The sequence below is a fragment of the Brachyhypopomus gauderio genome, chromosome 2 (assembly GCF_052324685.1).
Source record: "Brachyhypopomus gauderio isolate BG-103 chromosome 2, BGAUD_0.2, whole genome shotgun sequence".
Classification (NCBI taxonomy): domain Eukaryota; kingdom Metazoa; phylum Chordata; class Actinopteri; order Gymnotiformes; family Hypopomidae; genus Brachyhypopomus; species Brachyhypopomus gauderio.
Window position 1 is genome coordinate 38,200,741 of NC_135212.1, and position 24,923 is coordinate 38,225,663.

Genomic DNA, 24,923 nt, shown 5'->3' on the forward strand with positions numbered 1-24,923 from the left:
GCAGACTGTAAGTATATTCTGATGGAAACTAGCTAAGCTTTTGATTTCAAGAATGCTGCACATTCTGTGGTATATAAAATGAAACAATACATGTTACACATAAAATACAAAACAGAGAACACAAAGTTACACCTGACTGTATGTGGGAGACTGATAGCAACATTGTTTGACTGTATTGTTCGCACTGCAATTTGTTGACAAAAACTACAGACAACTGTTTGAGTGGAAAAACTGCAAAAGTGGAAACTTATTCTACACATTAAAAGCAACCTGAACACATACAGCCTCCTCTTGTTGAGGTGTGAAAATGCAACCTCTGCCACAGTCTTGATGTCCTGTATGGTATAAGAATGCAAAAATGCAAAACATAAAATTGAATAACATTTCAGAATTGATGTCAGTGTGCAGCATTACAGCAGAGAGCACATTTCTGAATCACGTTTTCTCTGTGAAATGTTTGAATGATTGAAGACACCCGGCAACCAGCTTCAGTCATTGTGAGAACACGGACTACAGTTGTTGCCCTTATCTCACCTGGGACAAACCGATGGACATGAACCCTCCTACCTCTTCCTCGGTTTTGTCCCCTCAGCCTTGCACCACAGTCTTACTCCTCTTCTTGGCTGTTCATCCTGTACATGGCCTTGTCTTTCCATTATGAGACTTTGTGATACTGCAGTGTTTAGCATCTATAAATGTTTGACAATTACAGTAAAGGTTCATGAGACAACTTTTCACGTTTGCATGTAAGGACCTAGGCAATGTTTTGGAGGGTAAAAGAATTCAACAGACAATCTGCAGAACACATTTTGATAAACATGACATAAGCAATAATGTAAAAAAATAATTGTTCATGACCATTTGTAAAATGTAAAAAAGCATTTACAAAATGTGAAACACAATGATTATGATGTGCACAAGTGACAAGGAGATATGGAGATTGAATGAACAGTTTTGAAAATTTCAATTCTTATCTGAGAAATAAACCAAATCGAATGAGAAATACTGGAAATCAAGTGTGATGACGTCTAATGGGTTTCTAAGGTTGGCACTTGCTTTTGCATGCTTTGTCCAGCAGAGGTCAGCATCGTCCTGCCATGTTAAGACGAACGCGTCAAAGTTGTAAAAGGCACCGCAGGAAAAGAACACGTCGCTTATTTGTGACTTGTATGATGAATACTGTGTTTTTGTCACATGCAATTTAGACTTTTCATGTAAAGTCCATGTGAGTCTCCTCGTTGCGTACTTGCTGTGGGCAGAATAGTCACCGACAAATCATTATAGCTGCAGGAAACATGACGTTCTGACCGAGTGCAGACGCCATTTCAAATGAATTAGATTGCTCTGCAGCAGACAGCACAATGACGAGACTGGATTCTGAACACGTTTCCTAGTACGCTTCCTCAGATACCTGTACTAATGTTGACTAGAGTTTGCAGACTGGTGTGTGTTGGGGTCAGAATAACTTTGGCCATGTACTATTATTACACAGTGGTGTATCCAAGAGCTACTGTGTGTGTGTGCTTACATAAATAACGTCCATGATCTGTGGTTACATTTTATAGTGAATCTGCACAAATGATTTGTGAGCTCAAGGTGAAATACCACACGTCAAAGCACATCTTCACATGTGAACATTACAATCATACGTGAACCGTTACCATCACATGTGAACGTTTCACTGCAGTCTCAACAAGAATCAGAGATCGCTGCTTCAACCCCTTCATTGCTGAGTCCAGCTGAAGTACCTGGGGTTAGTTATTATGAAGTCTTACATGAGAGAACAACCCTGTACTGTTCTTGTGCAGTGTTGAGTCTGTTCTGAGAACCCAGCTGTGCACCGACATGCCCCACTCCCCACATGAAGCACCTACACACTAGTTTTCTTGTGCAGTTCAAATTATTTATAAAACTTTATTTCATTTAAATTGCCTTTTTTGTAACACATATCCACACACAAAACCCAAATCAGAAACACTGGACAAGACTGCTCTGAACAAACACACCAAAGTACCCCTCTTCACACACATGCACACAAAGCACACATACACATTACCATCTACCGCGCCAAAGATCACCAAAGACCAGACCAAGTTAAAAAAAATTGCTGCACCCCCATACCACACTTCTCCAGAACAGAGACTGAACACAACCCAGAAGACCAGAGAAACCCAGAAGACCAGAGTATGCAGCTGAAGTAGCTGAGACATCAGGAAGTGAGGTGGCGTACAGAAGGTGCTGGCCTTCATCCTCGCTGTTGCTGCACAATGGTTCGTTGGTGCAGCTGCCCTGTGAGGGGTTGAGGCACCTCTCCGGGTTATGAGAAGATCCACAAGGCTGCTGGTTCCCAGGGAAGTCAGGGTTAGGGTCAGTGTCAGGGTAAAGGTTGGCACGCACAGGTTGTCCTATCAAGGTCAGAAGTGTTCAGGTAGCATTGCCAGTACACACACAGTGCTAGAAGGCTTCCACAGTAGTAAAATAGAATTATGTAGAAGAAAAATAAATGTATATGAAGGGCAGTGTGAACATACAGAGAAAAAGAAAAGGAGCCAGGGAGAGGTGGGTGTTGGGCAACGAGGAGAGAGAGAAGTGGGTGTTGGGCAACGAGGAGAGAGAGCGTTGGGTGTTGGGCAACGAGGAGAGAGAGCGTTGGGTGTTGGGCAACGAGGAGAGAGAGCGTTGGGTGTTGGGCAACGAGGAGAGAGAGCGTTGGGTGTTGGGCAACGAGGAGAGAGAGCGTTGGGTGTTGGGCAACGAGGAGAGAGAGCGTTGGGTGTTGGGCAACGAGGAGAGAGAGCGTTGGGTGTTGGGCAACGAGGAGAGAGAGCGTTGGGTGTTGGGCAACGAGGAGAGAGAGCGTTGGGTGTTGGGCAACGAGGAGAGAGAGCGTTGGGTGTTGGGCAACGAGGAGAGAGCGTTGGGTGTTGGGCAACGAGGAGAGAGCGTTGGGTGTTGGGCAACGAGGAGAGAGCGTTGGGTGTTGGGCAACGAGGAGAGAGCGTTGGGTGTTGGGCAACGAGGAGAGAGCGTTGGGTGTTGGGCAACGAGGAGAGAGCGTTGGGTGTTGGGTAATAAGGAGAGAGGTGGGTGTTGGGTAATGAGGAGAGAGGTGAGTGTTGGGTAATAAGGAGAGAGAGGTGCTCTCCAGCTCTAAAACAATAAAACATCAACTGGACATAGTCAGCTGTACTGGAGCAGCATACGTCACCATGACAACAGGTACTGTGGTTTGGTGCTGAATGCAGAGCGCGGGTGTGAAACGTCTTCACCCGTAGAAGCTCCAGGTCTGCGTAGTGTAGCATCAGCCACAAGAGTCCACCATGCTTCACAGCTCAGAGTTACAATGCACTGATCACAGTGTGTGTGTGTGTGTGTGCTCTGTTCATGGACCTGTGACACACTGACTATCAATAGCTCCACTGCAACTGAAATATGCTTTAGTGTATAGAAACATACATTACAAATCACCATAGTAACAGTGATCTCATCTTCTTCCCAAGTATGCATTAGTTCCACAGTGAAAAGAATTCTATGCAACTTTCAAAGAAAAAAAATAAAATATCTGGACACAATATAAAATATGAGATAAAATCACACCATGATAATACGAGACCATTGTACAGTAGTACAGCTTCTGCTCGGGGTTCAGGGTTGTTGGTGCTACGTCGGACAATTTAATTTCAAACCAAAACGTGGTATTTAGTTGAGGACAAAGCTAGGAGTAGTTTATCATCCTCTTGTCTCTTTCACACAAGAGAAAAAATATATTTCACCCCTGCATGCAGTTTCCATGCAGGGGGGGGGAGAGAACAGGAGAAAATGTAGACAAACCAAACGGGAGATGAAAGAATAACCAACCACATGACTGAGCTTCTCACATTAAAGATTACATGATCAGAAGGGTGAAAGGTCAGAGGTGAAAGGTCAGAGGTGATAGAGTATGGGGTCATGACTGCTGGCCGCTCCACTGGCTCTCCATTGGTCGGCGAAGGAGCTCCTCTACATGCCTCGCTACATCCATGGTGTCATCAAGATCAAAGTCTCCATCAGCATCAAGCATGCTGTCACTCCTGAGGGAAAAGGGAGGGAGGAAGAGAGAGAGGCAGAGATAGAGGGGTAAGAAGTATAGAATCAATAAAAACACAATACATAGAAAATGACTCCGAACAAAATGTTTTAGACTGCTTGTCTTTCTGTATTGACATGGTAAAGTGGGGTCTGGAGATACAGTCGAAATTTTTTTAAATAACAGTATGAAATACAGTGCCTGATACAGTATATAATGCTAGTTGTGTAGACCAAGTCTTAGTGCATGAGGCATTTTTAGTAGTACTGATTAATTTCCTTAAAGACCCTCTGTGAGGTCCTGAAACACCATTCAGACGCAGATTTACAAATACCATTCTACTTCCAAACAAGGACCTACAAAAACATTTGTAATGAATTCATGACTCAAAGTGAGTTTAACAAAATGAGGTGGATTACCAGGTGTTATATAGATTCACAGGTGTATTATATAGATTCACAGTCACTGACTGACAGTTACACTGCCAAATGGGTGTTGTTCAGAATCCTTTAAACACATGACTCCAAGAAAAAGATCTCCCTAGATCTACCAGTAGATCTCCCTCAAAGTCCAGAACCCTTTGACTACAGTGTCCATGCACCAACAAAAACTGAAATAGTCATTCCTTTTGCTAATATTTAACCGGTATTTAACATCTTATATATAATATTTCACAGGTATATAAATCTGACGTATAATATTTAACATGTATGTAAATCTGATTAAAATTATGTGTAAAACAAAAAAAGGCCTTTAATGAATGAGCTGTGGTGCCTACACACACAGGAGAGTTAAACTGGTATCGCATGCACACTTACATGGCGGGGTAGATGCCGTAGGTTTGAGGATGACTGACAGCTGGTGACGCCGCATGATCCATGTAGGTGGGATTAGCGGTTGGATCGGGATTAGGCGTAGCAAACCTGAACACACACACACACACACACACACACACACACACACACACACACACACACACACACACACACACACACACACACTTTAGCAATTTAATTCACACAGCACACAGCTGTGTGAATTCACACACAGCAATTTAATTCACCTGCTGTGTTTCTTAGCCAAGATGAGCCTAGCTTTCTTGCGTGATGGTAATCGCCCACATCACTGGTTCATACAGGAACTAGTCAATAAACCTAACAGCATTAACTTCTCTTTCATATGCACCCGACCGTCCACATGGCACTGGCTAACTCCTGCTGAGCTCGACCAGGCACGACGTCTTTTTAACAAGCTTGTTAACAACCTTCCCACCACCAGCGCGCTAGCAAGCTAACTCGGCTAATGCCGCTAACTCTGTTCAGAATATTCTGAGCGCGAGAACAAGATTAGGCGGCAGGATGTCTCCATGGTAACTGCTCTCGTCTTGCTGCGCTGGGCTGAAGGAGCGATGCTAACATCCTAGCATGCAATTACGGCTAACAGCAAAGACGACGGGTTAGCACTCAGCGCATTAAAACCATGAAGCCTGAACAATCAGTATTCATATATGGCGAGAGAGAAAAAAACGGGAAAGAACAGGTACTTACTCTGGGACCACTTGTTTGATCTGTGGTTTGACATAACCATCCACGGCTTTCGCTGAGGGGAAAGAGACAGACTCACATCAGCCAAGTAGGGGCATCAAATGTTGCGCCAAGCGACTGGCACATTATTCAGTGAGAAAATGGTTTTGCTGGGTAGAAACATCTGTATTAACAGCACTATGATAGGACAGAACAAAATGACTGCAGCAAACATGGCAAAAGAAGAATCTGTGGCCTGGTTCAGTGAGTAGACCCCCAATGTTGGAAGTTCAGCTTTGTCCACATTTTCATGCATAGTGAACTTCTATGTTGACTTTATAGATGTGACTTACACAGGGGAGGCGTATAATACTTGGAGAAAACCTCATCTTTGGGCCGGTCGGGATAAAGGAACAGCAGGTGGTTGAGGTCACTGATGCGGTCAGCCAGAGAGCGAATAGAGAAGTCTTTGGTTGTGTAAGGCATGAGGTTCCACACCATTCTCTCCCCTGCAAAAACACCCACACCCACACACACACAGACACAAATGTGGTGCTTTGCAGACTTTTGGGAAACAGGAACGTAATAAAATAGGAGAAGCAAACCTGAGGGCATAATTAATTTGAGGTTTGGATTGCAATGACTGAATGAACTAACAGCTGTTGATTAAAGATATTACTGAATTCTTTTCAATACAAGAGTTCTGTGTATTTTAGGACTACATTTATTCTATCTTTACAGGGCTGGATGAGCGTTATACAGGGATTGCTGTCAGCTACCAGATCTCACAGGACTTCCCACAATTATGGATGATCAATCACGACATCAATTCAGTTCAACAGTTATGTCCAACTTCAGACAGGATCTCTTATCATACGACCTGAACAGAGTTGCAATGTGTACTTGCTCATTAGCTAAAATAGATTCACATAGCTTACACTAAATCAGCTTTGGTGTGTGGACAGAGCAGCGCTTAGGGATGTGTGCATAGAGCACATTGATCTTACATTTAGTTTCTGTTTCATTTTGATGCCCTGGGTGCTCTTGAGATTACTGAGAACCTCTATTTACTGGTCTGGGGTAGATTTGTATGATCTTATTCATGAGGTACAAAACATTACGCTCATGTTTACACAATCAGAAAAATGTATATTTATGCTAAGCCACTAAGTTAAGCCTTCAATTATGGTGAATACTGCCATGGCCACAATGCATCAATTCAACTCTAAATTAGCTTTATGTTAATGTATACTCTAAATGAACTTTGTGTAGGCTAACGCATCTAATTGAATAATATGGGTAAACTCCTTGTCCTTGTTACAAGAAGAAGTGTGTGGTAGGCCTGGACTAACACAAAAAGATGTGGTAGGCCTGAACTAACAGGAACAGGGGTGGTAGGCTTTACCTGCTTTGTTGGGGTTCTCTGCGACCCAGGCGATGGTGATGCCTCCGATCTCAGAGTCACTGAAGCGCAGCAGGAAGGTTCCGTTGGGTTTAGACATCAACATGTCTTGCGCTTGCTGCTTATTCACAAAACCCAGAATAGCTCTGAAGACACACATGCACACAAAAGCACGCACACACCCATGCATGCACAAGCACCCACACACACACATACAAATCAATAGTAATTATTGAGCTGATAGAAAAACTCATAGAAAAAGAAGAAAGTAGAAAAGCGAAGGGATTGCACAACACTGACCAAGTGAAAGAGAGTTAGAGAGATGCTGGTTAAAATTCATCACTGTATAACGTGTCAGATCTTTCAATCCATAAAATCCAGTAAATCCTTGTACACCATGTCAGACCAGGATAATCAATCACATTTCCCCTGCTGACACGATGGACAAAGATACACCTTAGTATTACAGACAGGAATTAACATTACGTTTGTGTGAAATATAATGGAACTAATGCTCTAAAAAGGGTGACTGGTTATTCCTGTAGGTGGCGGTGTGGCTGGGGTAAGCAAGAACCTGACAGCATAGTGATTACCTATTATGATGTTCCTTACCACAGTAGCACAGTGTTAATTGTATCAAGGCGCTAACTATACCCCAGTGCTAACTGTATCGAGGCGCTAACTGTACCTGAGGCCAGTATGAAGGTTTTGCGCTGTGGGAGCAATGTGAGGCAGCAGGCAGGGCTGGAGAGGAGCAGTGTGCTCTACCACACGCTCATGTAAACTCACTGCACTGCCAGCTTATGTAAGCCCCAAGCCAATCATTACTGCTGTATAAACACAACCCACCATTCTCAGTACTGCTGTACCCCCTCCCCCCCAGGTCCGAAGTGCTGTAGCTGAAGGTGAACTGAGGGAAATCACCTTTGGCTTCGTTTGGTTTTATTATTTCTTCATTCACTCAGTGTTTCATTCACCTGCTCGTATCACAGCAAAGGTCAACCTCTGCCCAGTGAGAGTGATATCAGCCCAGTGTGTCTGTGAGGTGCTGGGTGAGAGTGATATCAGCCCAGTGTGCCTGTGAGGTGCTGGGTGAGAGTGATACCAGCCCAGTGTGTCTGTGAGGTCCTGGGCAAGAGTGATACCAGCCCAGTGTGTCTGTGAGGTGCTGGGCGAGAGTGATACCAGCCCAGTGTGTCTGTGAGGTGCTGGGCGAGAGTGATACCAGCCCAGTGTGTCTGTGAGGTGCTGGGCGAGAGTGATACCAGCCAAGTGTGTGAGGTGCTGGGTGAGAGTGATACCAGCCCAGTGTGTCTGTGAGGTGCTGGGTGAGAGTGATACCAGCCCAGTGTGTCTGAGGTGCTGGGTGAGAGTGAGACCAGCCCAGTGTGTCTGTGAGGTGCTGGGTGAGAGTGATACCAGCCCAGTATGTCTGTGAGGTGCTGGGTGAGAGTGATACCAGCCAAGTGTGTCTGTGAGGTGCTGGGTGAGAGTGATACCAACCAATTGTGTCTGTGAGATGCTGGGTGAGAGTGATATCAGCCCAGTGTGTCTGTGAGGTGCTGGGTGAGAATGATATCAGCAAAGTGTGTCTGTGTGGTGCTGGGTGAGAGTGATACCAGCCAGTGTTCCTGTGTGAGGTGCGGGTTGAGCTGCAGGTGTGCTGGACTGGCTGAGCTGCAGGTGTGCTCTTACCCATCGCTCCAGTGAGGTTTCAGGTGTTTCTTCGTCAGTTCCATCACGCCATCAAACCACTGCCAGAATGTGAAGTTCCTTCCTGGCAAGCTTTCCTATGAGCACAGGTACATTTGGAGAGTTTATAACTGCTTCATTAATGCTTAATACATTTTCATGACAATTTCACATGAATATAGCAGCACGGTGTCGTGGTTGTCAGCACATTGGCCTCTCAGCACAGGGCTCTTGGGTATCAGTTCCTGAGTGGCATTTCCATGGTCTCCCTGCCTCTGCGTGGGCTTCCCCTGAGGTCTGCCGCTTCCATCTTCCACAGTCTCAAAACGTTTAAGCTAGTGTGGGTGTGTGTGTTTGTGTCTTTGCACATCTAATAGTTGTCCGAGTGTGTGTGTGTGTGCGTGTGTGTGTGCGCCTGCATGCTCAGTGGAGGGTGGTGCTGTCCCAGGTGTGTCCTCTCTTGCTACTTACTATACTGTAATTGTGAAGGTGTGCTGATGACTGTCCTGCACTGCTGTTCCAACATTACACAGTAAATAATCATGTGGAAGTTGTAATGACATTCTGCACTGACAGCACACAAACACTCTCTGTGCTCCACAGCAGTGATGTGCTCCACTCTGAGGCACTATACCAGGTATCACCAAATGGCGGACCGCTGTCCTGTCCGGACCCAATCACATTCCTGATTAACTGGATACGGACCCAAATGCCAAAAAAATTTTAACGGGAGACTATATTTTAAACCGGAGAATTTATTTTCAGACGAGTGTTACGTTCACCACCCATTTGAGTGTTACGTTCCCCCCCCCCCAACAACTTTCGTTCGCCATCGCAGACCCGGACCTAAGGTCTGAGCTACCTGCCAAAAATGGACCGCGGAAAGATTTAATTGATTACCCCTGCACTATACTATTTGACAGTGTAAAATTCTAAAATACATGTAGAAGAGTTTATCTGCTGTATTACGGCCTTGGACATGTGAGGACGTGTATAACAATGTTTATAATCAGATATAACATTATACAATCTGTATATAATCTAAAGTCATGGAGCGTGTATACCTCAGCAAGACTAGCCAAATGCAACATTAACTGCATGAAACCTTGATTTTTCCAACAGAAAAAAGATCAGGATCTTGCCCAAGTGTCCGTTCTCAGCTTGTCCAGTGTAGCACAAAGGCATGAGGCCATTTGAAAGACAAGCAGTGCCTTAGGACTGTATATATAAGACACCCCGCCCTCCTGCGCTAATCATAAACTGCTTTAATGGAGAGTGGGCTGGCTGCTCCGCACGGCTAACGTGTATCTCACGCTCACTGACGTGGAAACATAATGGGGAATACGCACATGATGTTATCAGGAGTCTCACATGGGTGCTTTGGTTTACAATTAAGCTGTTTCTGAAATGGCCATCAGGGATTAGTTTTGCTGCTGAGTACAAGGCAGTCGGTCACCACCAGGGTCACGGCAGTCATGGAAAGGTCACCGCCAGGGTCACGGCGGTCATGGAAAGGTCACCGCCAGGGATAAAGTGGTCATGGAAAGGTCAGTGCTGAGTTTGCTAAACTGGCTTTGTGTCTTCTGCTAATTGTCAAAGTGGGCAGTGTGAACCTGCAGTGGGAAACCTACAGGGTAACACAGGTTTTATACGTGGATTATAATTGTGTTTCATGAAAACTCTCACACACTGATGAATCAGAGATCCATCACTTTAAAAAACACTAATGTATTCAGATATAAATAATATAAACCAGGGGTGCTCATTACGTCGATCGCGATCGACTGTGTCGGTCGATCGCGAAGGAATGTGCGTAGATCGCGTCACATAAAATAGTAGTAGATGAATCGCACATCTGCACACTGACGGTTGTATTTTGATTGACATTCACGGTGGCCAATCTGCAATCCACTCAACAAATTACGTTCCCCCCCCGCTCAACAAATTACGTTCGCCGCCACCCCGGTAGATCTTTCTGACTTGGTCATCTTATAAGTAGCTCGCAAGCTGAAAACTGTGGGCACCCCTGATATAAACTAACAAAAGTAATTATGCAACTTTACAATGGAATTATTGTCTCAGATCACTTAAGCAATCCTGATAAGCCAGAGTTTCATATACCAGGAAATAACAGCTTTACAGTAATGATATAATTTCAGGAGCGTCACTGATAGGTCACAGTGAGAGCACATGCTTGTAGCACGACCGCTTTACTAGGGACATGTAGCTCAGAGCCTATTACCCAGTGGGACTGGGAGATGGACGTAGCTCAGAGCGTATTACCCGGTTGAACTGGGAGATGAGTGTCGTTCAGAGCCTATTACCCGGTTGAACTGGGACCAGGTCATGGTCATGCTTCGGTACTCTTCAGGGTTGTTGCTCGAGCTGCTGAAGGCCTTCTGTGCCAGGAACACCAGGTTCTCCTCCGACAGGCCGCGGTTTGACTGCACCTCTGCCTTGTACTTCACGTTGAGTGCATCGCACAGCTGAGGCCACAGGACCTTATCAGGCACAATAAAGGGCACTCTACCCTGTGGGAGAAACACATAGCATGTCAAACATGCGTCATGTCAGAAACACACAACATGTCAAACACGCAGCATGTCAGAAACACGGAGCACCACTGGACTTGCATGAGCAGATTCAACGCCACAGTTATGCAAACAGGAGGGAAGGCAGAAGAATTACGCTGGTCTGCAGAGCAACCTGGACTCCAAACACTACCCCAAACATCTTACTCAAAACACTGCACTCCATACTCTGTACCTCCATACTCTGGGCAAATTCTTGAGTGATGGTGACCCATTCTTGCGTAATCATTCTTGAGTTTCTGGGGTTTTGTTTGTCCACACTCTTTTTGATGACTGATCACAGGTTCTCAATGGGATTGAGATTTGGGGAGTTTCCTGTCCATGGACCCAAAATTTCAACGTTTTGTTCACTGAGCCACTGCTTTTGTCTTGTGTCTCGATCATGCTGGAAAAAACCATTGTTCATCTTCAAATTGCTCCTGGCTGTCTTGTACTCATTAACCTTTTCTCCTGAGCTAATGAGACCATCACTGAAATCATGTTAGCAGGCCATTTTAGGACTGAAATGCAGTGGCTGGAATGCAGTAATTACAGTCCCTGACATAAGTTCTGTCACTTATCCATGTTGTGGAAACAAAAGCTTATAACCTGACTTTAAATTCATTGATTGGTTTTAGAAATGACTCATATGAAAACTGAAACCCTCTCAAATGAGATTTAATTTACGAAAATAAATTTGCTTTACTGCAGAAATATTGATTTAATGAACACAGAAAGGTCAGATTTTGGCAAGACAAAAGTTGTTGCCCACAGAAAGTAAGATGAAAATCAAACAAATAATTCACTTCATATACAAATATATGCTTCATAACACTGGTGAATGATGTTGTGGTGCTGTTAGAGCCATATTTAATATTTTGTGTGACTTCCACGAGCTTGAAGGACCGCATCCATGCGGTTCGACAATGATTCATACAATTTATTGATGAAGTCATCAGGAATAGCAAAGAATGCAGTCTTACATGCCTCCCAGAGTTCATCAAAATTCTTTGGTTTTTTCTTCCAAGCTTCCTCTTTCATCCTACCCCAAACATGTTCAATGATGTTCATGTCTGGTGACTGGGCTGGCCAGTCCTGGAGCACCTTGATCTTCTTCTTGAGGAACTTTGATGTAGAGATGGATGTATGAGATGGAGCACCATCCTGCTGCAAAAGTTGAACCCTTTTATGATTGGGAATGTAAGATGTAACTAATACTTCTTGATATTTTAGGCTATTGATATTGCCTTCTACCTTGCAAATGTTTCGCACACCCCCATACTGAATGTAACCCCAGACCATGATCTTTCCACCACCACACTTGACTGTTTTCTGGGTGAATCTTGGATCCATACGGGCTCCAGTGGGTCTCCTGCAGTATTTGTGGCGGCTGTGGTGTAATTCAACTGAGATTCATCTGAGAAATCCACCTTTTGCCACTTTTCCAGTGTCCATCCGTTTAGCAGGTTGTGGGCCTTGGCAAATGCCACACGGTTTTTTACCTGCCTTTTGTTTAGTGCTGGCTTCTGGGCACTGATTCGACCATGGAGGCCATTTCGAGACAGAATCCTACAAACTGTTCTTGTTGACACAGGGATTTAAGGTGACCAGGCCTGGTGGAGCTCTGCTGTAGTGGAAGAGGGACTGGCTTTGGATTTTCTAAACAACAGACGTTCCTCCCGAGCAGTTGTTTTGTGAGGTCTGCAGTGGATTTGGTCTTCAGCGTCTTGATAATCAAGGCTTTGGTCGCAGGATAGATTTTTGGCATGTTGTCAGAGGTTAAGTTGCAGTGCAAGTGAAGGTCTGGGGTGCTGGAGTTTTTTATACACACCCACTCATTAACCAATCAATTAGTGAGCACAGGTGAGGCTGTAAACTAGGACTGGGTGCATTATATGACAAGGTGACAAAACTTTTGTCTTGCCAAAATCTGACCTTTCTGATCAATATTTCTGCAGTAAAGCAAATTTATTTTCGTAAATTAAATCTCATTTGGGAGGGTTTCAGCTTTCATATGAGTCATTTCTAAAAACCAATCGATGAATTTAAAGTCAGGTTATAAGCTTCTGTTTCCACAACATGGATAAGTGACAGAACATATGTCAGGGACTGTATTGTGATAAGATCATTTTCATAACAGAATGACTTTGCAATTAATTGCAATTCATCTAATTACTCTTCACAATCTAGAGTTAAAACAAACTGCCACTCAAGCAAAATTTGTGTCATTGTCAGAACTTTTGGCCACGACTGTAAAATGTGCTAAAGCCAAGACACACTTCCTTCCTTACAGCAGGATTGAAGTGTTTCATAATTTGTAAGAATCCGAAAAGGTAATGTAATTTCCTACAGATGTAAAAAGATATCACAAGGTTATGCTCAGCCTTGTAGAAACTAGGGTTAGGGTTTGGTTTTAGGGTTAGAATAACATTTTGGGTTTATGGTTAGATGCATCATTACGACTAAGGTTAACTAAGGTTAAATTCAGCTGTGTACAACCTGCACAAGACCTTTCAGGTGTTTTGGGGAGGAGAGGAAGCTGATGTGTTTTCAATCTTGTGTACTTATGAAAAAGTGACTTTCCTACAATATTAGTGAAGTCAAACTCTTTAATGCGTTTGATGAATGAAATAAAAGGGGCAACTGGGGGTACAAACCCTAGAAAACAGTTAAAAATTAAACACGTAAGAAAAATCTTGTGTCCTTGTAACCTGTCTGTGAAACCCTAACACCAACCCTAACCATGACCTTAGAAATACACACACAAACAAAGACATACAAATACACACACATACACAAAGACAAACACACACACACACACACACACACATTTTTTTTTACATTTCTCCAGTGTAAATTAAGACAATGTGATAAGTTGTTTTTATAATAATGCATAAATAAAAATGAAATTAGTTGAATATGTTTAATATTAAATTGAATATTTTCAATTCTAACTCCAGCTGTTCATACTTACTGGGTTTACGTTTGTTTGCGACCACTTGGCGATGACTAAACATGCTGAGTCATTTTGACCCAGAGCATTTTTCTGTAAACATCATAAGCTCCGAGTGCAACATAATAACCCCTGAATAGTGCTCAGGCTCACAGCAGCAGTTGTTTGTTTAGGGAGTCAGAGGACATTGCCAGGACTCACCGGTTCAGCAAAAGCATTGTCCCACAGCACCGTGGCTGTGGCGTTGTTGTCTTGGCTACCATGAACAATCACCACCACAGGCAAGGACAGCGTCTGCGTATGAGAGAACACAGGAGAATGAGGCAAACATGAATGGAACCAGAACTGTAAAATTACTGTAAATTACCCACATCATTGTGGGAAATCAGCTTCTCAGCTGAATGGGGAGTTGGACAGCAAATGTGTGTGTGTATGTGTGTGTGTAAAACTCTTCTGTGCTGCAAAAGAGAGCTGATGTGAGAGTGCATGAGTCTGATCATTTGGATGAGTCTAACCCTAGTCTACCCCCAATCTGGCCCTGGTCTAACTATAACCTAGACATGCCCTAGCCTAACCCTAATCTGACCCCTAGTCTACCCCAGCCTGACTGTAGTGTGACCTTAGTCTAACCCCTGTCTGACTCTGGTGTAACCCTAATATAACCACAGTTTGCCCCTAGTTTAACCCCAGTCTAATCTAACCTTAATCTAACCTTGTATCCTAACCCTAGTATAACCCCTGCCTGACACTAGTCTGACCCCTGACCATCTGCTCATAGTCTAACCTCAGTCTAATCATATGCTAACCCAAGTCTAACTCCAGCCTGACCACTGACTGTCTGCCCATATTCCAACTCCACCCTGACATACTAGAGCCATCTAGACCAGTGATTCTCAACTGGTGGGTCGCGACCCAAAAGTGGGTCGCGGACACGTTCTGGGTGGGTCGCGGACAGCTTGTTAAAAAAAAGTGCTCTTCTGATTTTGTACTCGTCTTTTATCTTGAAAAAAGACAGAGGCACATGTCACAGCTCCAGACTGCGACTAAAATGGTCGCAATCGCGACCATAAATATTAATTTGCGAGTAATAAAATTATTTCACTCGCCAGTGGCGACAGGTGATACAAGAACATTATTTTCTATGGGTGAAGATTTTTTGTCATTGGAAAAATATCCACAATTTTCTTTTGAGGTTGTATTTTAAAAGTTAACCGATATGCTGTAGTTCCCACTCTCATGTTCGCTCTGCCCATTAACAAAAGCGGGAATCACCAGCATGACTCGCAAAGCAGCGGAGCCGAGCTGAAACTTTAGCATTAAGCGTTAGCTTGTTGAAAATAGCGAAGCCAAAATTATTGGATTTTTTCACACAGTCTACATTTCTGTCGGACCATAAGAGGACACACTCCTTTATAACTGTACATAGTTTTAAGTAAATTTTAATGGGATCAAAAGTCACTCATACTAGGAAACTTGGTAAAGTTCGTTTCACGTTCGCATATTCGGAATTATTTCTTCAATACCTTTAAGTTAAAAGTGCCAAAATATGCAAATTTCTATTTCTGGCACCCAAGACAAACATCTACAACTTTGTTTACGTCAGGAATATATGTATTTTAAAACATGTTATTTTAAATATACTGCTGTCACCGCTGCAACATCTAAGGCACCGTCTACAAATGACCTTAACACGGACGCAAGTGGAGGTCGTAAAGGCCCCAGAGCACTGCGCACTCCGTTTTTTGCAATAATTTCAATAACTTTTAAACGGTCCATCTAAGACCACCAAAGTAGTTGTATTACATTAAGTTCATCTTTAGTAACAACCTACAACTAAAATATGGGTATTTATACCTTGCACCAATGTGTGGTGGTAAGTTTTTGTCAAATATTTCAATAGCTTTTAAATGGGCCACCATAATTCCATAAAACAAGGTTGTTGATTAGGATGCACTTAATGTACTATAACTTGTTTTATGCTCTTATGATGGACATTTTAAAAGCTATTAAAACATTTGACAAAATGTGCACTTAATATTTATACAACTTGTTTTTATCTTATGAAGAATCATTTAAAAATTATTTAAATCTTTGAAGAAAAACAGAGTGCGCAGTGCTCTGGGGCCTTTACGACCACCACTTTCGTCCATGTTAAGGTCATTTGTAGACGGTAATAGTAGTACATTTAAAATGAGAACATGAAGCCAACTTAACCACAGTTACAAGGAAGAGAAAGACATCAGGCATGTTGGACGGCAGAGATCCTAAATAACAGCTGATCTGATGTGAGTGTTGCAATGTTTATTAGTTTGTATATTATTATGGAGCCTAGAAAAAGTTATTGGTGTCTGATTTTTTCTTTTGGGACCAACTGGCTCCTTGAGTATTTTTTTTTTGTCTGGAGCCCAGCATGAGAACCATCTTGTTGCCATGGTAACCACCAATTGTTTACCCTTTTAATTTGTTATAACCAGAGGTTATAACATTTGTACTGTATAAAACTGGGTCGCGACTTAATGACAATGAGAAAATGTGGGTCCCGGGCTGAGACCAGTTGAGAACCCCTGATCTAGACTGACCTCTAGTATGACCTCTAATATGACCTCTAATATGACCTCTAATATGACCCCAGTCTGATCCTAGAATGACCAGTGTTTTCCTGTTTTTCTAGTGTCATGGCTGTTACAGAATTACTGTTCTCCAGTGCTTTTAGAGAAGAGTCATTAGGGTCCTCGTATCTCACCTTCACCTGGAACACCAGCTCATTACCACCAACACTGAACTGGGACTCGAACAAGATGGTGAACTTCTCCTCGGTGACGGACTCAGCTCCTCGGCGATCTGAGCGTTTGATCCTCTTCAAGGACTGCAGGAGAGGAGGTGGGTGGAGAGAGAAGGAGGGAGAGTGTAAGGGTGGTGAGAGGAGGAGGTGGAGGGTGGAGAGAAGGGAATTATGTTGATTGGGTATTTCGGATGATAATAATATATACACTACTCACAAAGGGTTATGGATATTTGGCTTTCAGGTGAAATGAACCTCAAATGCACTCTAACCTTTACAGGTGAACTTAATGTGACCTTCTCTAAACTTCTGAATGCACATGTCCAACAGTTCAGTGTTTCAGTGTTCAGTGTTTCAGCCTCAGTGCTGATCACTGATGAAAGTCGATTCACGCTGAGCATAAATTATGGCAGCCAACAATGCTGGAGATGTTAAAGATGTTTAAGATGTCTGCTGTCACCAGATGAGCCTTTGGTGGTGGTGGTGGTGGTGCCCTATACTTTGTGACAAGCCCCTACTACTTGAATTAAATCATTAGTCATTGTGCCTCTGCATGAACAACACAGGCCTAATTTCATCTTCATGGATGACAATGCTCCAGCTCATCAAAATCACATCATTAGAGAACGGTGCTGGGGTTCCTCAAATGGAGTGGCCTGCACTTTCTCCAGACCTGAATCACATAGAAAACCTGCAGGATCAGTGAGTCGCCGTGTAGAGGCTCGTAACTCTTCAAGAAGAGTGGGATGCCATGACTCAGCAGACAGTAAGTCGACTTGTGAACAGAACGAGACATCGTTGTCAAGTTGTAATTGATGCTCACAGGCACATACGTTATTGAGACATTGTTTTTGCTGGGGTTTTCCCACCACTGTTTGTTTCAATAAATTATTTGATGAGAAAAACATGCTTATAAAAAAATGCTTATACTTCTAATTCTACTCTAATTTTAAGTTTAAAAAAGTACAAAAGTACAAAAAATTATAATGAAGAAGATAGCAAAGAGGAGAGAGAACAGAAGAGAAGAGAGGAGAGAAGTGAGGAGAGGGGAGAAGAAGAGGAGAGAGGAGAACAAGTTCTACCACCCATGGTTGAGTATCTGGAATAGGATAAAATAGAATAGAATAGAATAGAATAGATATTGATCCCGAAGGAAATGAGGGTGTTTTTTTTAATCTACTTTGGGGGAAAGCGTGAACTCCAGTGGTGAGCTGCTGATGAGATCAGAAGGAGGCTGTGATTGAGCAGCAGACTGAGGCAGCCTGGGAAACCTGCATGGATTCTGCTTCTGGTATGGAAGGTGAATTTGGAGCATAAGCGGAGACCTTTAGTCTACGTCACCTCCACAGCGTAAATACTCGGCCTGGGTCGGCCCCACATCAGCCTTCAGCTTTAGAAAACTACCGAGATGACCTTGTACAACACAGATCCAGACATAAGATACGTGTAAACTCTATAAGAGTTAACAGAGGTGCATGTCCACTCTGACTGAGGTGTGTGTGCCCTGACTGAGGTGTGTGTGTGTGTGTGCCCTGACTGAGGTGTGTGTATGTGTGTGTGTGTGTGTGTGTGTGCCCTGACTGAGGTGTGTGTGTATGTGTGTGTGTGTGTATGTGCCCTGACTGAACTGTGTGTGTGTGTGTGTGTGTGTGTGTGTGTGTGTGTACCCTGACTGAGGTATGTGTGTCCCCTGATTCAACTAAAACAGATCCAGACATAAGATACGTGTAAACTCTGTAAGAGTTAACGGAGGTGCGTGTGCAACCTGACTGAGGTGTGTGTGTGTGTGTGTGTGACCTTACTGAAGTGTGTGTTTGACGTTACTGAAGTGTGTGTGTGCCACCACTGAGGTGTGTGTGTGTGCCCCGACTCAACTATGTGTGTGTGCCACCACTGAGGTGTGTGTGTGCCCTGACTCAACTATGTGTGTGTGCCCTGACTGAGGGGTGTGTGTGTGTGTGTGTGTATGTGCCACCATTGAGGTGTGTGTGTGTGTGTGTGTGTGTGTGTGCCCTGACTGAGGTGTGTGTGTGTGTGTGTGTGTGTGTACCCTGACTGAGGTGTGTGTGTCCCCTGATTCAACTACGTGTGTGTGCGTGTGCGCCCTGACTGAGGTGTGTGTGCGCCCTGACTGAGGTGTGTGTGTGTTCACTCACCATGTTCCCGAAATGTTTGTGTGTATGTGTGTACGAGTGTTTGAGTGTGGGTGTTCACTCACCATGTTCCTGAAGTGTGCACTCAGTGTCCCTGTGGTCTGGTGATACTCCATCACACAGTTATTATTCAAGATTTCTCCACTGCTGTCACTGGAAGACAGAATGACAGTGAAAAAAAGAGAAAGACAAACTCAAATGAAGTGAGACATCATTTCCATTTTTTCCATTTCAAATTATAATTATTATTTATAAATTCATAAATTCCATTATAAATGTAACTGTAAACTTTGAAATGAGGAGAGAACAGTGAGAATAGAAGAGTGATAAGAGGACAGTGAGATTAGAAGAGTAAGGAGAGGACTGAAATTAGAAGAGTGAGGAGACGACAGTGAGGTTAGAAGAATGAGGAGAGGAGAGTGAAATTAGAAGATTGAGGTGAAGACAGTGAGATTAGAAGAGTGAGGAGAGGACAGTGAGATTTGAAGAGCGTGGAGAGGACAGTAGAGATTAGAAGAGTGAGGACAGTGAGATTAGAAGAGTGAGGAGAGGACAGTGAGGTTAGAAGAGTGTGGAGAGGACAGGAGAGATTAGAAGAGTGAGGACAGTGAGATTAGAAGAGCGAGGAGAGGACAGGAGAGATTAGAAGAGTGAGGACAGTGAGATTAGAAGAGCGAGGAGAGGACAGGAGAGATTAGAAGAGTGAGGACAGTGAGATTAGAAGAGCGAGGAGAGATTAGAAGAGTGAGGAGGGGACAGGAGAGATTAGAAGAGTGAGGAGAGGACAGTGAGGTTAGAAGAGTGTGGAGAGGACAGGAGAGATTAGAAGAGTGAGGACAGTGAGATTAGAAGAGCGAGGAGAGGACAGGAGAGATTAGAAGAGTGAGGACAGTGAGATTAGAAGAGCGAGGAGAGGACAGGAGAGATTAGAAGAGTGAGGACAGTGAGATTAGAAGAGCGAGGAGAGATTAGAAGAGTGAGGAGGGGACAGTGAGGTTAGAAGAGCGAGGAGAGGACAGTGAGGTTAGAAGAGTGAGGAGAGGACAGGAGAGATTAGAAGAGTGAGGAGAGGACAGTGAGGTTAGAAGAGCGAGGAGAGGATAGTGAGATTAGAAGAGCAAGGAGAGGATAGTGAGGTTAGAAGAGCGAGGAGAGGACAGTGAGGTTATAAGAGCGAGGAGAGGACAGTGAGGTTATAAGAGCGAGGAGAGGACAGTGAGGTTAGAAGAGCAAGGAGAGGACAGTGAGATTAGAAGAGCAAGGAGAGGACAGTGAGATTAGAAGAGCGAGGAGAGGACAGGAGAGATTAGAAGAGTGAAGAGAGGACAGTGAGATTAGAAGAGCGAGGAGAGGACAGTGAGGTTAGAAGAGCGAGGAGAGGACAGGAGAGATTAGAAGAGTGAGGACAGTGAGATTAGAAGAGCGAGGAGAGGACAGGAGAGATTAGAAGAGTGAGGACAGTGAGATTAGAAGAGCGAGGAGAGATTAGAAGAGTGAGGAGGGGACAGTGAGGTTAGAAGAGCGAGGAGAGGACAGTGAGGTTAGAAGAGTGAGGAGAGGACAGGAGAGATTAGAAGAGCGAGGAGAGGACAGGAGAGATTAGAAGAGCAAGGAGAGGACAGTGAGATTAGAAGAGCAAGGAGAGGACAGTGAGATTAGAAGAGCAAGGAGAGGACAGTGAGATTAGAAGAGCGAGGAGAGGACAGGAGAGATTAGAAGAGCGAAGAGAGGACAGTGAGATTAGAAGAGCGAGGAGAGGACAGTGAGGTTAGAAGAGCGAGGAGAGGACAGTGAGATTAGAAGAGCGAGGAGAGGACAGGAGAGATTAGAAGAGCGAGGAGAGGACAGTGAGGTTAGAAGAGCGAGGAGAGGACAGTGAGATTAGAAGAGCGAGGAGAGGACAGGAGAGATTAGAAGAGCGAAGAGAGGACAGTGAGATTAGAAGAGCGAGGAGAGGACAGTGAGGTTAGAAGAGCGAGGAGAGGACAGTGAGGTTAGAAGAGCGAGGAGAGGACAGGAGAGATTAGAAGAGTGAGGACAGTGAGATTAGAAGAGCGAGGAGAGGACAGGAGAGATTAGAAGAGTGAGGACAGTGAGATTAGAAGAGCGAGGAGAGATTAGAAGAGTGAGGAGGGGACAGTGAGGTTAGAAGAGCGAGGAGAGGACAGTGAGGTTAGAAGAGTGAGGAGAGGACAGGAGAGATTAGAAGAGTGAGGAGAGGACAGTGAGGTTAGAAGAGCGAGGAGAGGATAGTGAGATTAGAAGAGCAAGGAGAGGACAGTGAGGTTATAAGAGCGAGGAGAGGACAGTGAGGTTATAAGAGCAAGGAGAGGACAGTGAGATTAGAAGAGCGAGGAGAGGACAGGAGAGATTAGAAGAGCGAAGAGAGGACAGTGAGATTAGAAGAGCGAGGAGAGGACAGTGAGGTTAGAAGAGCGAGGAGAGGACAGTGAGATTAGAAGAGCGAGGAGAGGACAGGAGAGATTAGAAGAGCGAGGAGAGGACAGTGAGGTTAGAAGAGCGAGGAGAGGACAGTGAGATTAGAAGAGCGAGGAGAGGACAGGAGAGATTAGAAGAGCGAGGAGAGGACAGTGAGATTAGAAGAGCGAGGAGAGGACAGTGAGATTAGAAGAGCGAGGAGAGGACAGTGAGATTAGAAGAGTGAGGAGAGGACAGTGAGATTAGAAGAGTGAGGAGAGGACAGTGAGATTAGAAGAGTGACGAGAGGACAGTGAGATTAGAAGAGTGACGAGAGGACAGTGAGGTCAGAAGAATGAGAAGACTGTGAGACTAGAAGAGTGAGGAGAGTAGAGTGAGGTTAAAAGAGTGAGGATAGGACAGGAGAGATTAGTTTATCATACTGGCTTTGCTGGAGGGAGAATTAGGAATGTTCTTCAGGTTACTGGTCTGAATAACATTTCCCCAGTATGTCCATGGATAATGTGTGCGTGTGTGTGCGCGCTCGCGTATATGAGTGTCTGAGCATGTGTGCATGTCTATTTGAGTGTGTGTACGTGCATTGGTGTTTGTGAGAGAGTGTATGTGAGAGAGAGTGTGTGTATGTGTGTGACTCACTTCCTGGTATTCTCGTTCTTCAGCAGGGCCTTGGCTTGCTGTTCACTGATGATGGTGGCCTTTACCTGGGGGGGGTTCATGTGCACGTTCAGCTTCCCCCCCACCAACAAACGCACAGTGGCAGCAAACTTAGTCTGTGTCTTCAAAACCTGAGGAGGCTGTTTCTCTATGATGAATGTGCTGAGGACAACACACATACACAAACACAGACACACGCATACACACACGTACACATACGTACACACACACACACCCACACCATTAATCCATAGAACTTTAAAATACCAGGCAGCCAATAATTTTCGTTATGAAAAGAAAAAAGACGGAAAAAAACAATAAAAACACACACAGATACACACACAAATACACACACAGATCCACACACACACAAATACACACAGATCCACACACACACAAATACACACACAGATACACACAAACACAGATACACCACATGGCCTTCTCTTGTTTGCACTCAGATTCTTTCTCTTTTCTTCAATCGTGCTGCAATATTTACTGCAATTACAGTGCAACTACAGTGGTTATTTTAATTACAGTGCTTATTATGTTTTGAAATTGCAGTTGTATTGATGAACAAGTAACTTACAGATTTAAGTTACAGATTTATCAGATATACCAGTATATCTGACATGCAGTTCTGAATATAGATTGCACACTGACACACACCTGGTGACGAGGGCGGAGATGATGTCTGTGATGGTGCTGTTTAAGTCATTCAGCAGTTCCTCTACAGGGCCAGGGATGGGCAGCTGCTGTCGTAAGTGCTCCGCACGCCGGATCTGCTGTCGATTCTGCCAGATGGTCTCAGCAAGCTTCTCACACCTGCACACACACACACACACACACACACACACACACACACACACACACACACACACACACACACACACACACAATCACGAACACGAAGACACTCATATATTCAGCTCAAATAATATATTTACATTGTCTTGTGTATTTACATTGTGTGTACCAGGATTGCAGGATGTCTAGTCCTCCCTCAGGTGTGTGTGTGTGTGTGTGTGTGTGTATGTGTGTACCAGGACTGCAGGATGTCTAGTCCTCCCTCAGGTGTGCATGTGTGTCTGTATATATATATATATATATATATATATATATATATATATATAAGGGATGCACCGAAAATTCGGCCACCGAAAATTTTCGGCCGAAATGGCTTAAATTTGCATTTTCGGTTTTCGGCCGAAATACTTTCATCACCGAAACAACACGGCCGAAACAATGTGCTGTGATGACGCAAGCAAAAATCGCCTGCACGTGTTTATTTGGATAAAGCTAGCAAAAAAGTTTTCCAGTGATGGTGCCAAGGAAATGGACATTACACCAAAAATTATGGAACTCGTTGCCTTAGACGATCAGCCGTTCTCTGTCGTAGGGATTTCGTAGGCTAATAGAGAACATTGAGCCCCGTTATGTTTTGCCGAGCAGACGACATTTCTCAAAAGCGTGTTTACCTGAGCTGTTTAATGTTGTTGCAACTCACGTCACGTTTTTATGAGAGAATTTATATTTATCTTTCAGGCCAGTCAGTTATAATTAAATTTAACTCGTATAAAATACATATATTTATCCTCTCAGATAAAAACGGTCTGGAAGCGAGTTAAATTTAATTAATGGTCGGCCATTGTCAGCGTTATCGCCGTTAACGGCCCACCACTAATTTTATTTTATATTATGCATTACTGTAATGTCAGTGCTAAATACATATTTTCAAATCAAATTTTGTAGTTGATTTATTCTTTGAATAGTGAGGTTAGCCATAAATCCAATGTTACTAATAATTGGCATAATGTATTTCGGTGTTTCGGTTTTCGGCCTTGGTTTCCTCATTTTCGGTTTTCGGTTTCGGCTAAGAATTTTCATTTCGGTGCATCCCTAATATATATATATATATATATATATATATATATATATATATATATACAGTTGCAATCAAAAATATTCAACCCCCCAAAGATTTTAAGGATTTATCAATATATGTTTTTTCAAATAGCAAGATTCTGCTTTGGATGACTTCTTTATGAATTGAGTGATACATAAAATCAGAACAGAAAATGCATGATATAGTATTTGTGTGTAACAGTATATTTTGTTAAGATAGCCATGTCACAATTATTCAACCCCTATATAATATTGTTGTTTTTAAAGCTTTCTGACAGGTTTTATGGACTAAAGTGGAGTTGAAACATAACTAAGCCTTTGAGAACTCTATAATGATCCTTCATTTGCTTCAGCTTTGATGCATATATAAACCCCACCCATGAAGGAATTCAAGGTGAGTTGCATTCATGGGAAAGACAAAGGAGCTTCCACAAAAGCTGAGAGAGGAGATTATTTCATCGCACCTAAAGGGCCTTGGGTATAAGAAGATTTCCAAAAAATATAACATCCCAAGAGACACCATTGGGAGCATTATAAGGAAGTTTAAAACTTATGGAACAGCTGCAAACCTGCCTGGCCGTGGAAGAAAGCCCAAAATTTCATCAAGGGCCCTTAGCAACTTAGTCAGGACAACTAAGAAAAAACCCCATGTAAGTGCAAGACACCTACAGAATGACCTGATGAAGGCTGGAACAAGTGCTTCAGTAGCAACTATAAGACGTGCACTGAATAAAAGAGGACTTCATGGCCGGACTCCAAGACGCACTCCACTCTTAACCACAAG

The 24,923-nt window shown here is 43.6% G+C and overlaps 1 protein-coding gene across 6 annotated transcripts in view; it reads right to left on the minus strand.

Annotated features, from left to right (window-relative positions):
• Positions 1–2,952: 2,952 nt before the first annotated feature.
• Positions 2,953–24,923, minus strand: part of stat5a (signal transducer and activator of transcription 5a) — an 82,330-nt gene continuing 60,359 nt past the window's right edge. For all 6 annotated transcript variants that reach the window (XM_076995558.1, XM_076995560.1, XM_076995556.1 and 3 more), the window contains 12 exons: positions 22,904–23,059; positions 22,217–22,396; positions 19,207–19,294; positions 16,950–17,072; positions 14,408–14,500; positions 11,008–11,214; positions 8,687–8,781; positions 6,995–7,137; positions 5,943–6,098; positions 5,614–5,665; positions 4,885–4,989; positions 2,953–4,070 (listed from right to left, as the gene is read on the minus strand). In XM_076995558.1, coding sequence (XP_076851673.1) covers positions 3,947–4,070; positions 4,885–4,989; positions 5,614–5,665; positions 5,943–6,098; positions 6,995–7,137; positions 8,687–8,781; positions 11,008–11,214; positions 14,408–14,500; positions 16,950–17,072; positions 19,207–19,294; positions 22,217–22,396; positions 22,904–23,059 — 1,522 coding nt within the window. In that variant the 3' untranslated portion in view covers positions 2,953–3,946. The remainder of the gene's footprint in view (positions 4,071–4,884; positions 4,990–5,613; positions 5,666–5,942; positions 6,099–6,994; positions 7,138–8,686; positions 8,782–11,007; positions 11,215–14,407; positions 14,501–16,949; positions 17,073–19,206; positions 19,295–22,216; positions 22,397–22,903; positions 23,060–24,923) is intronic.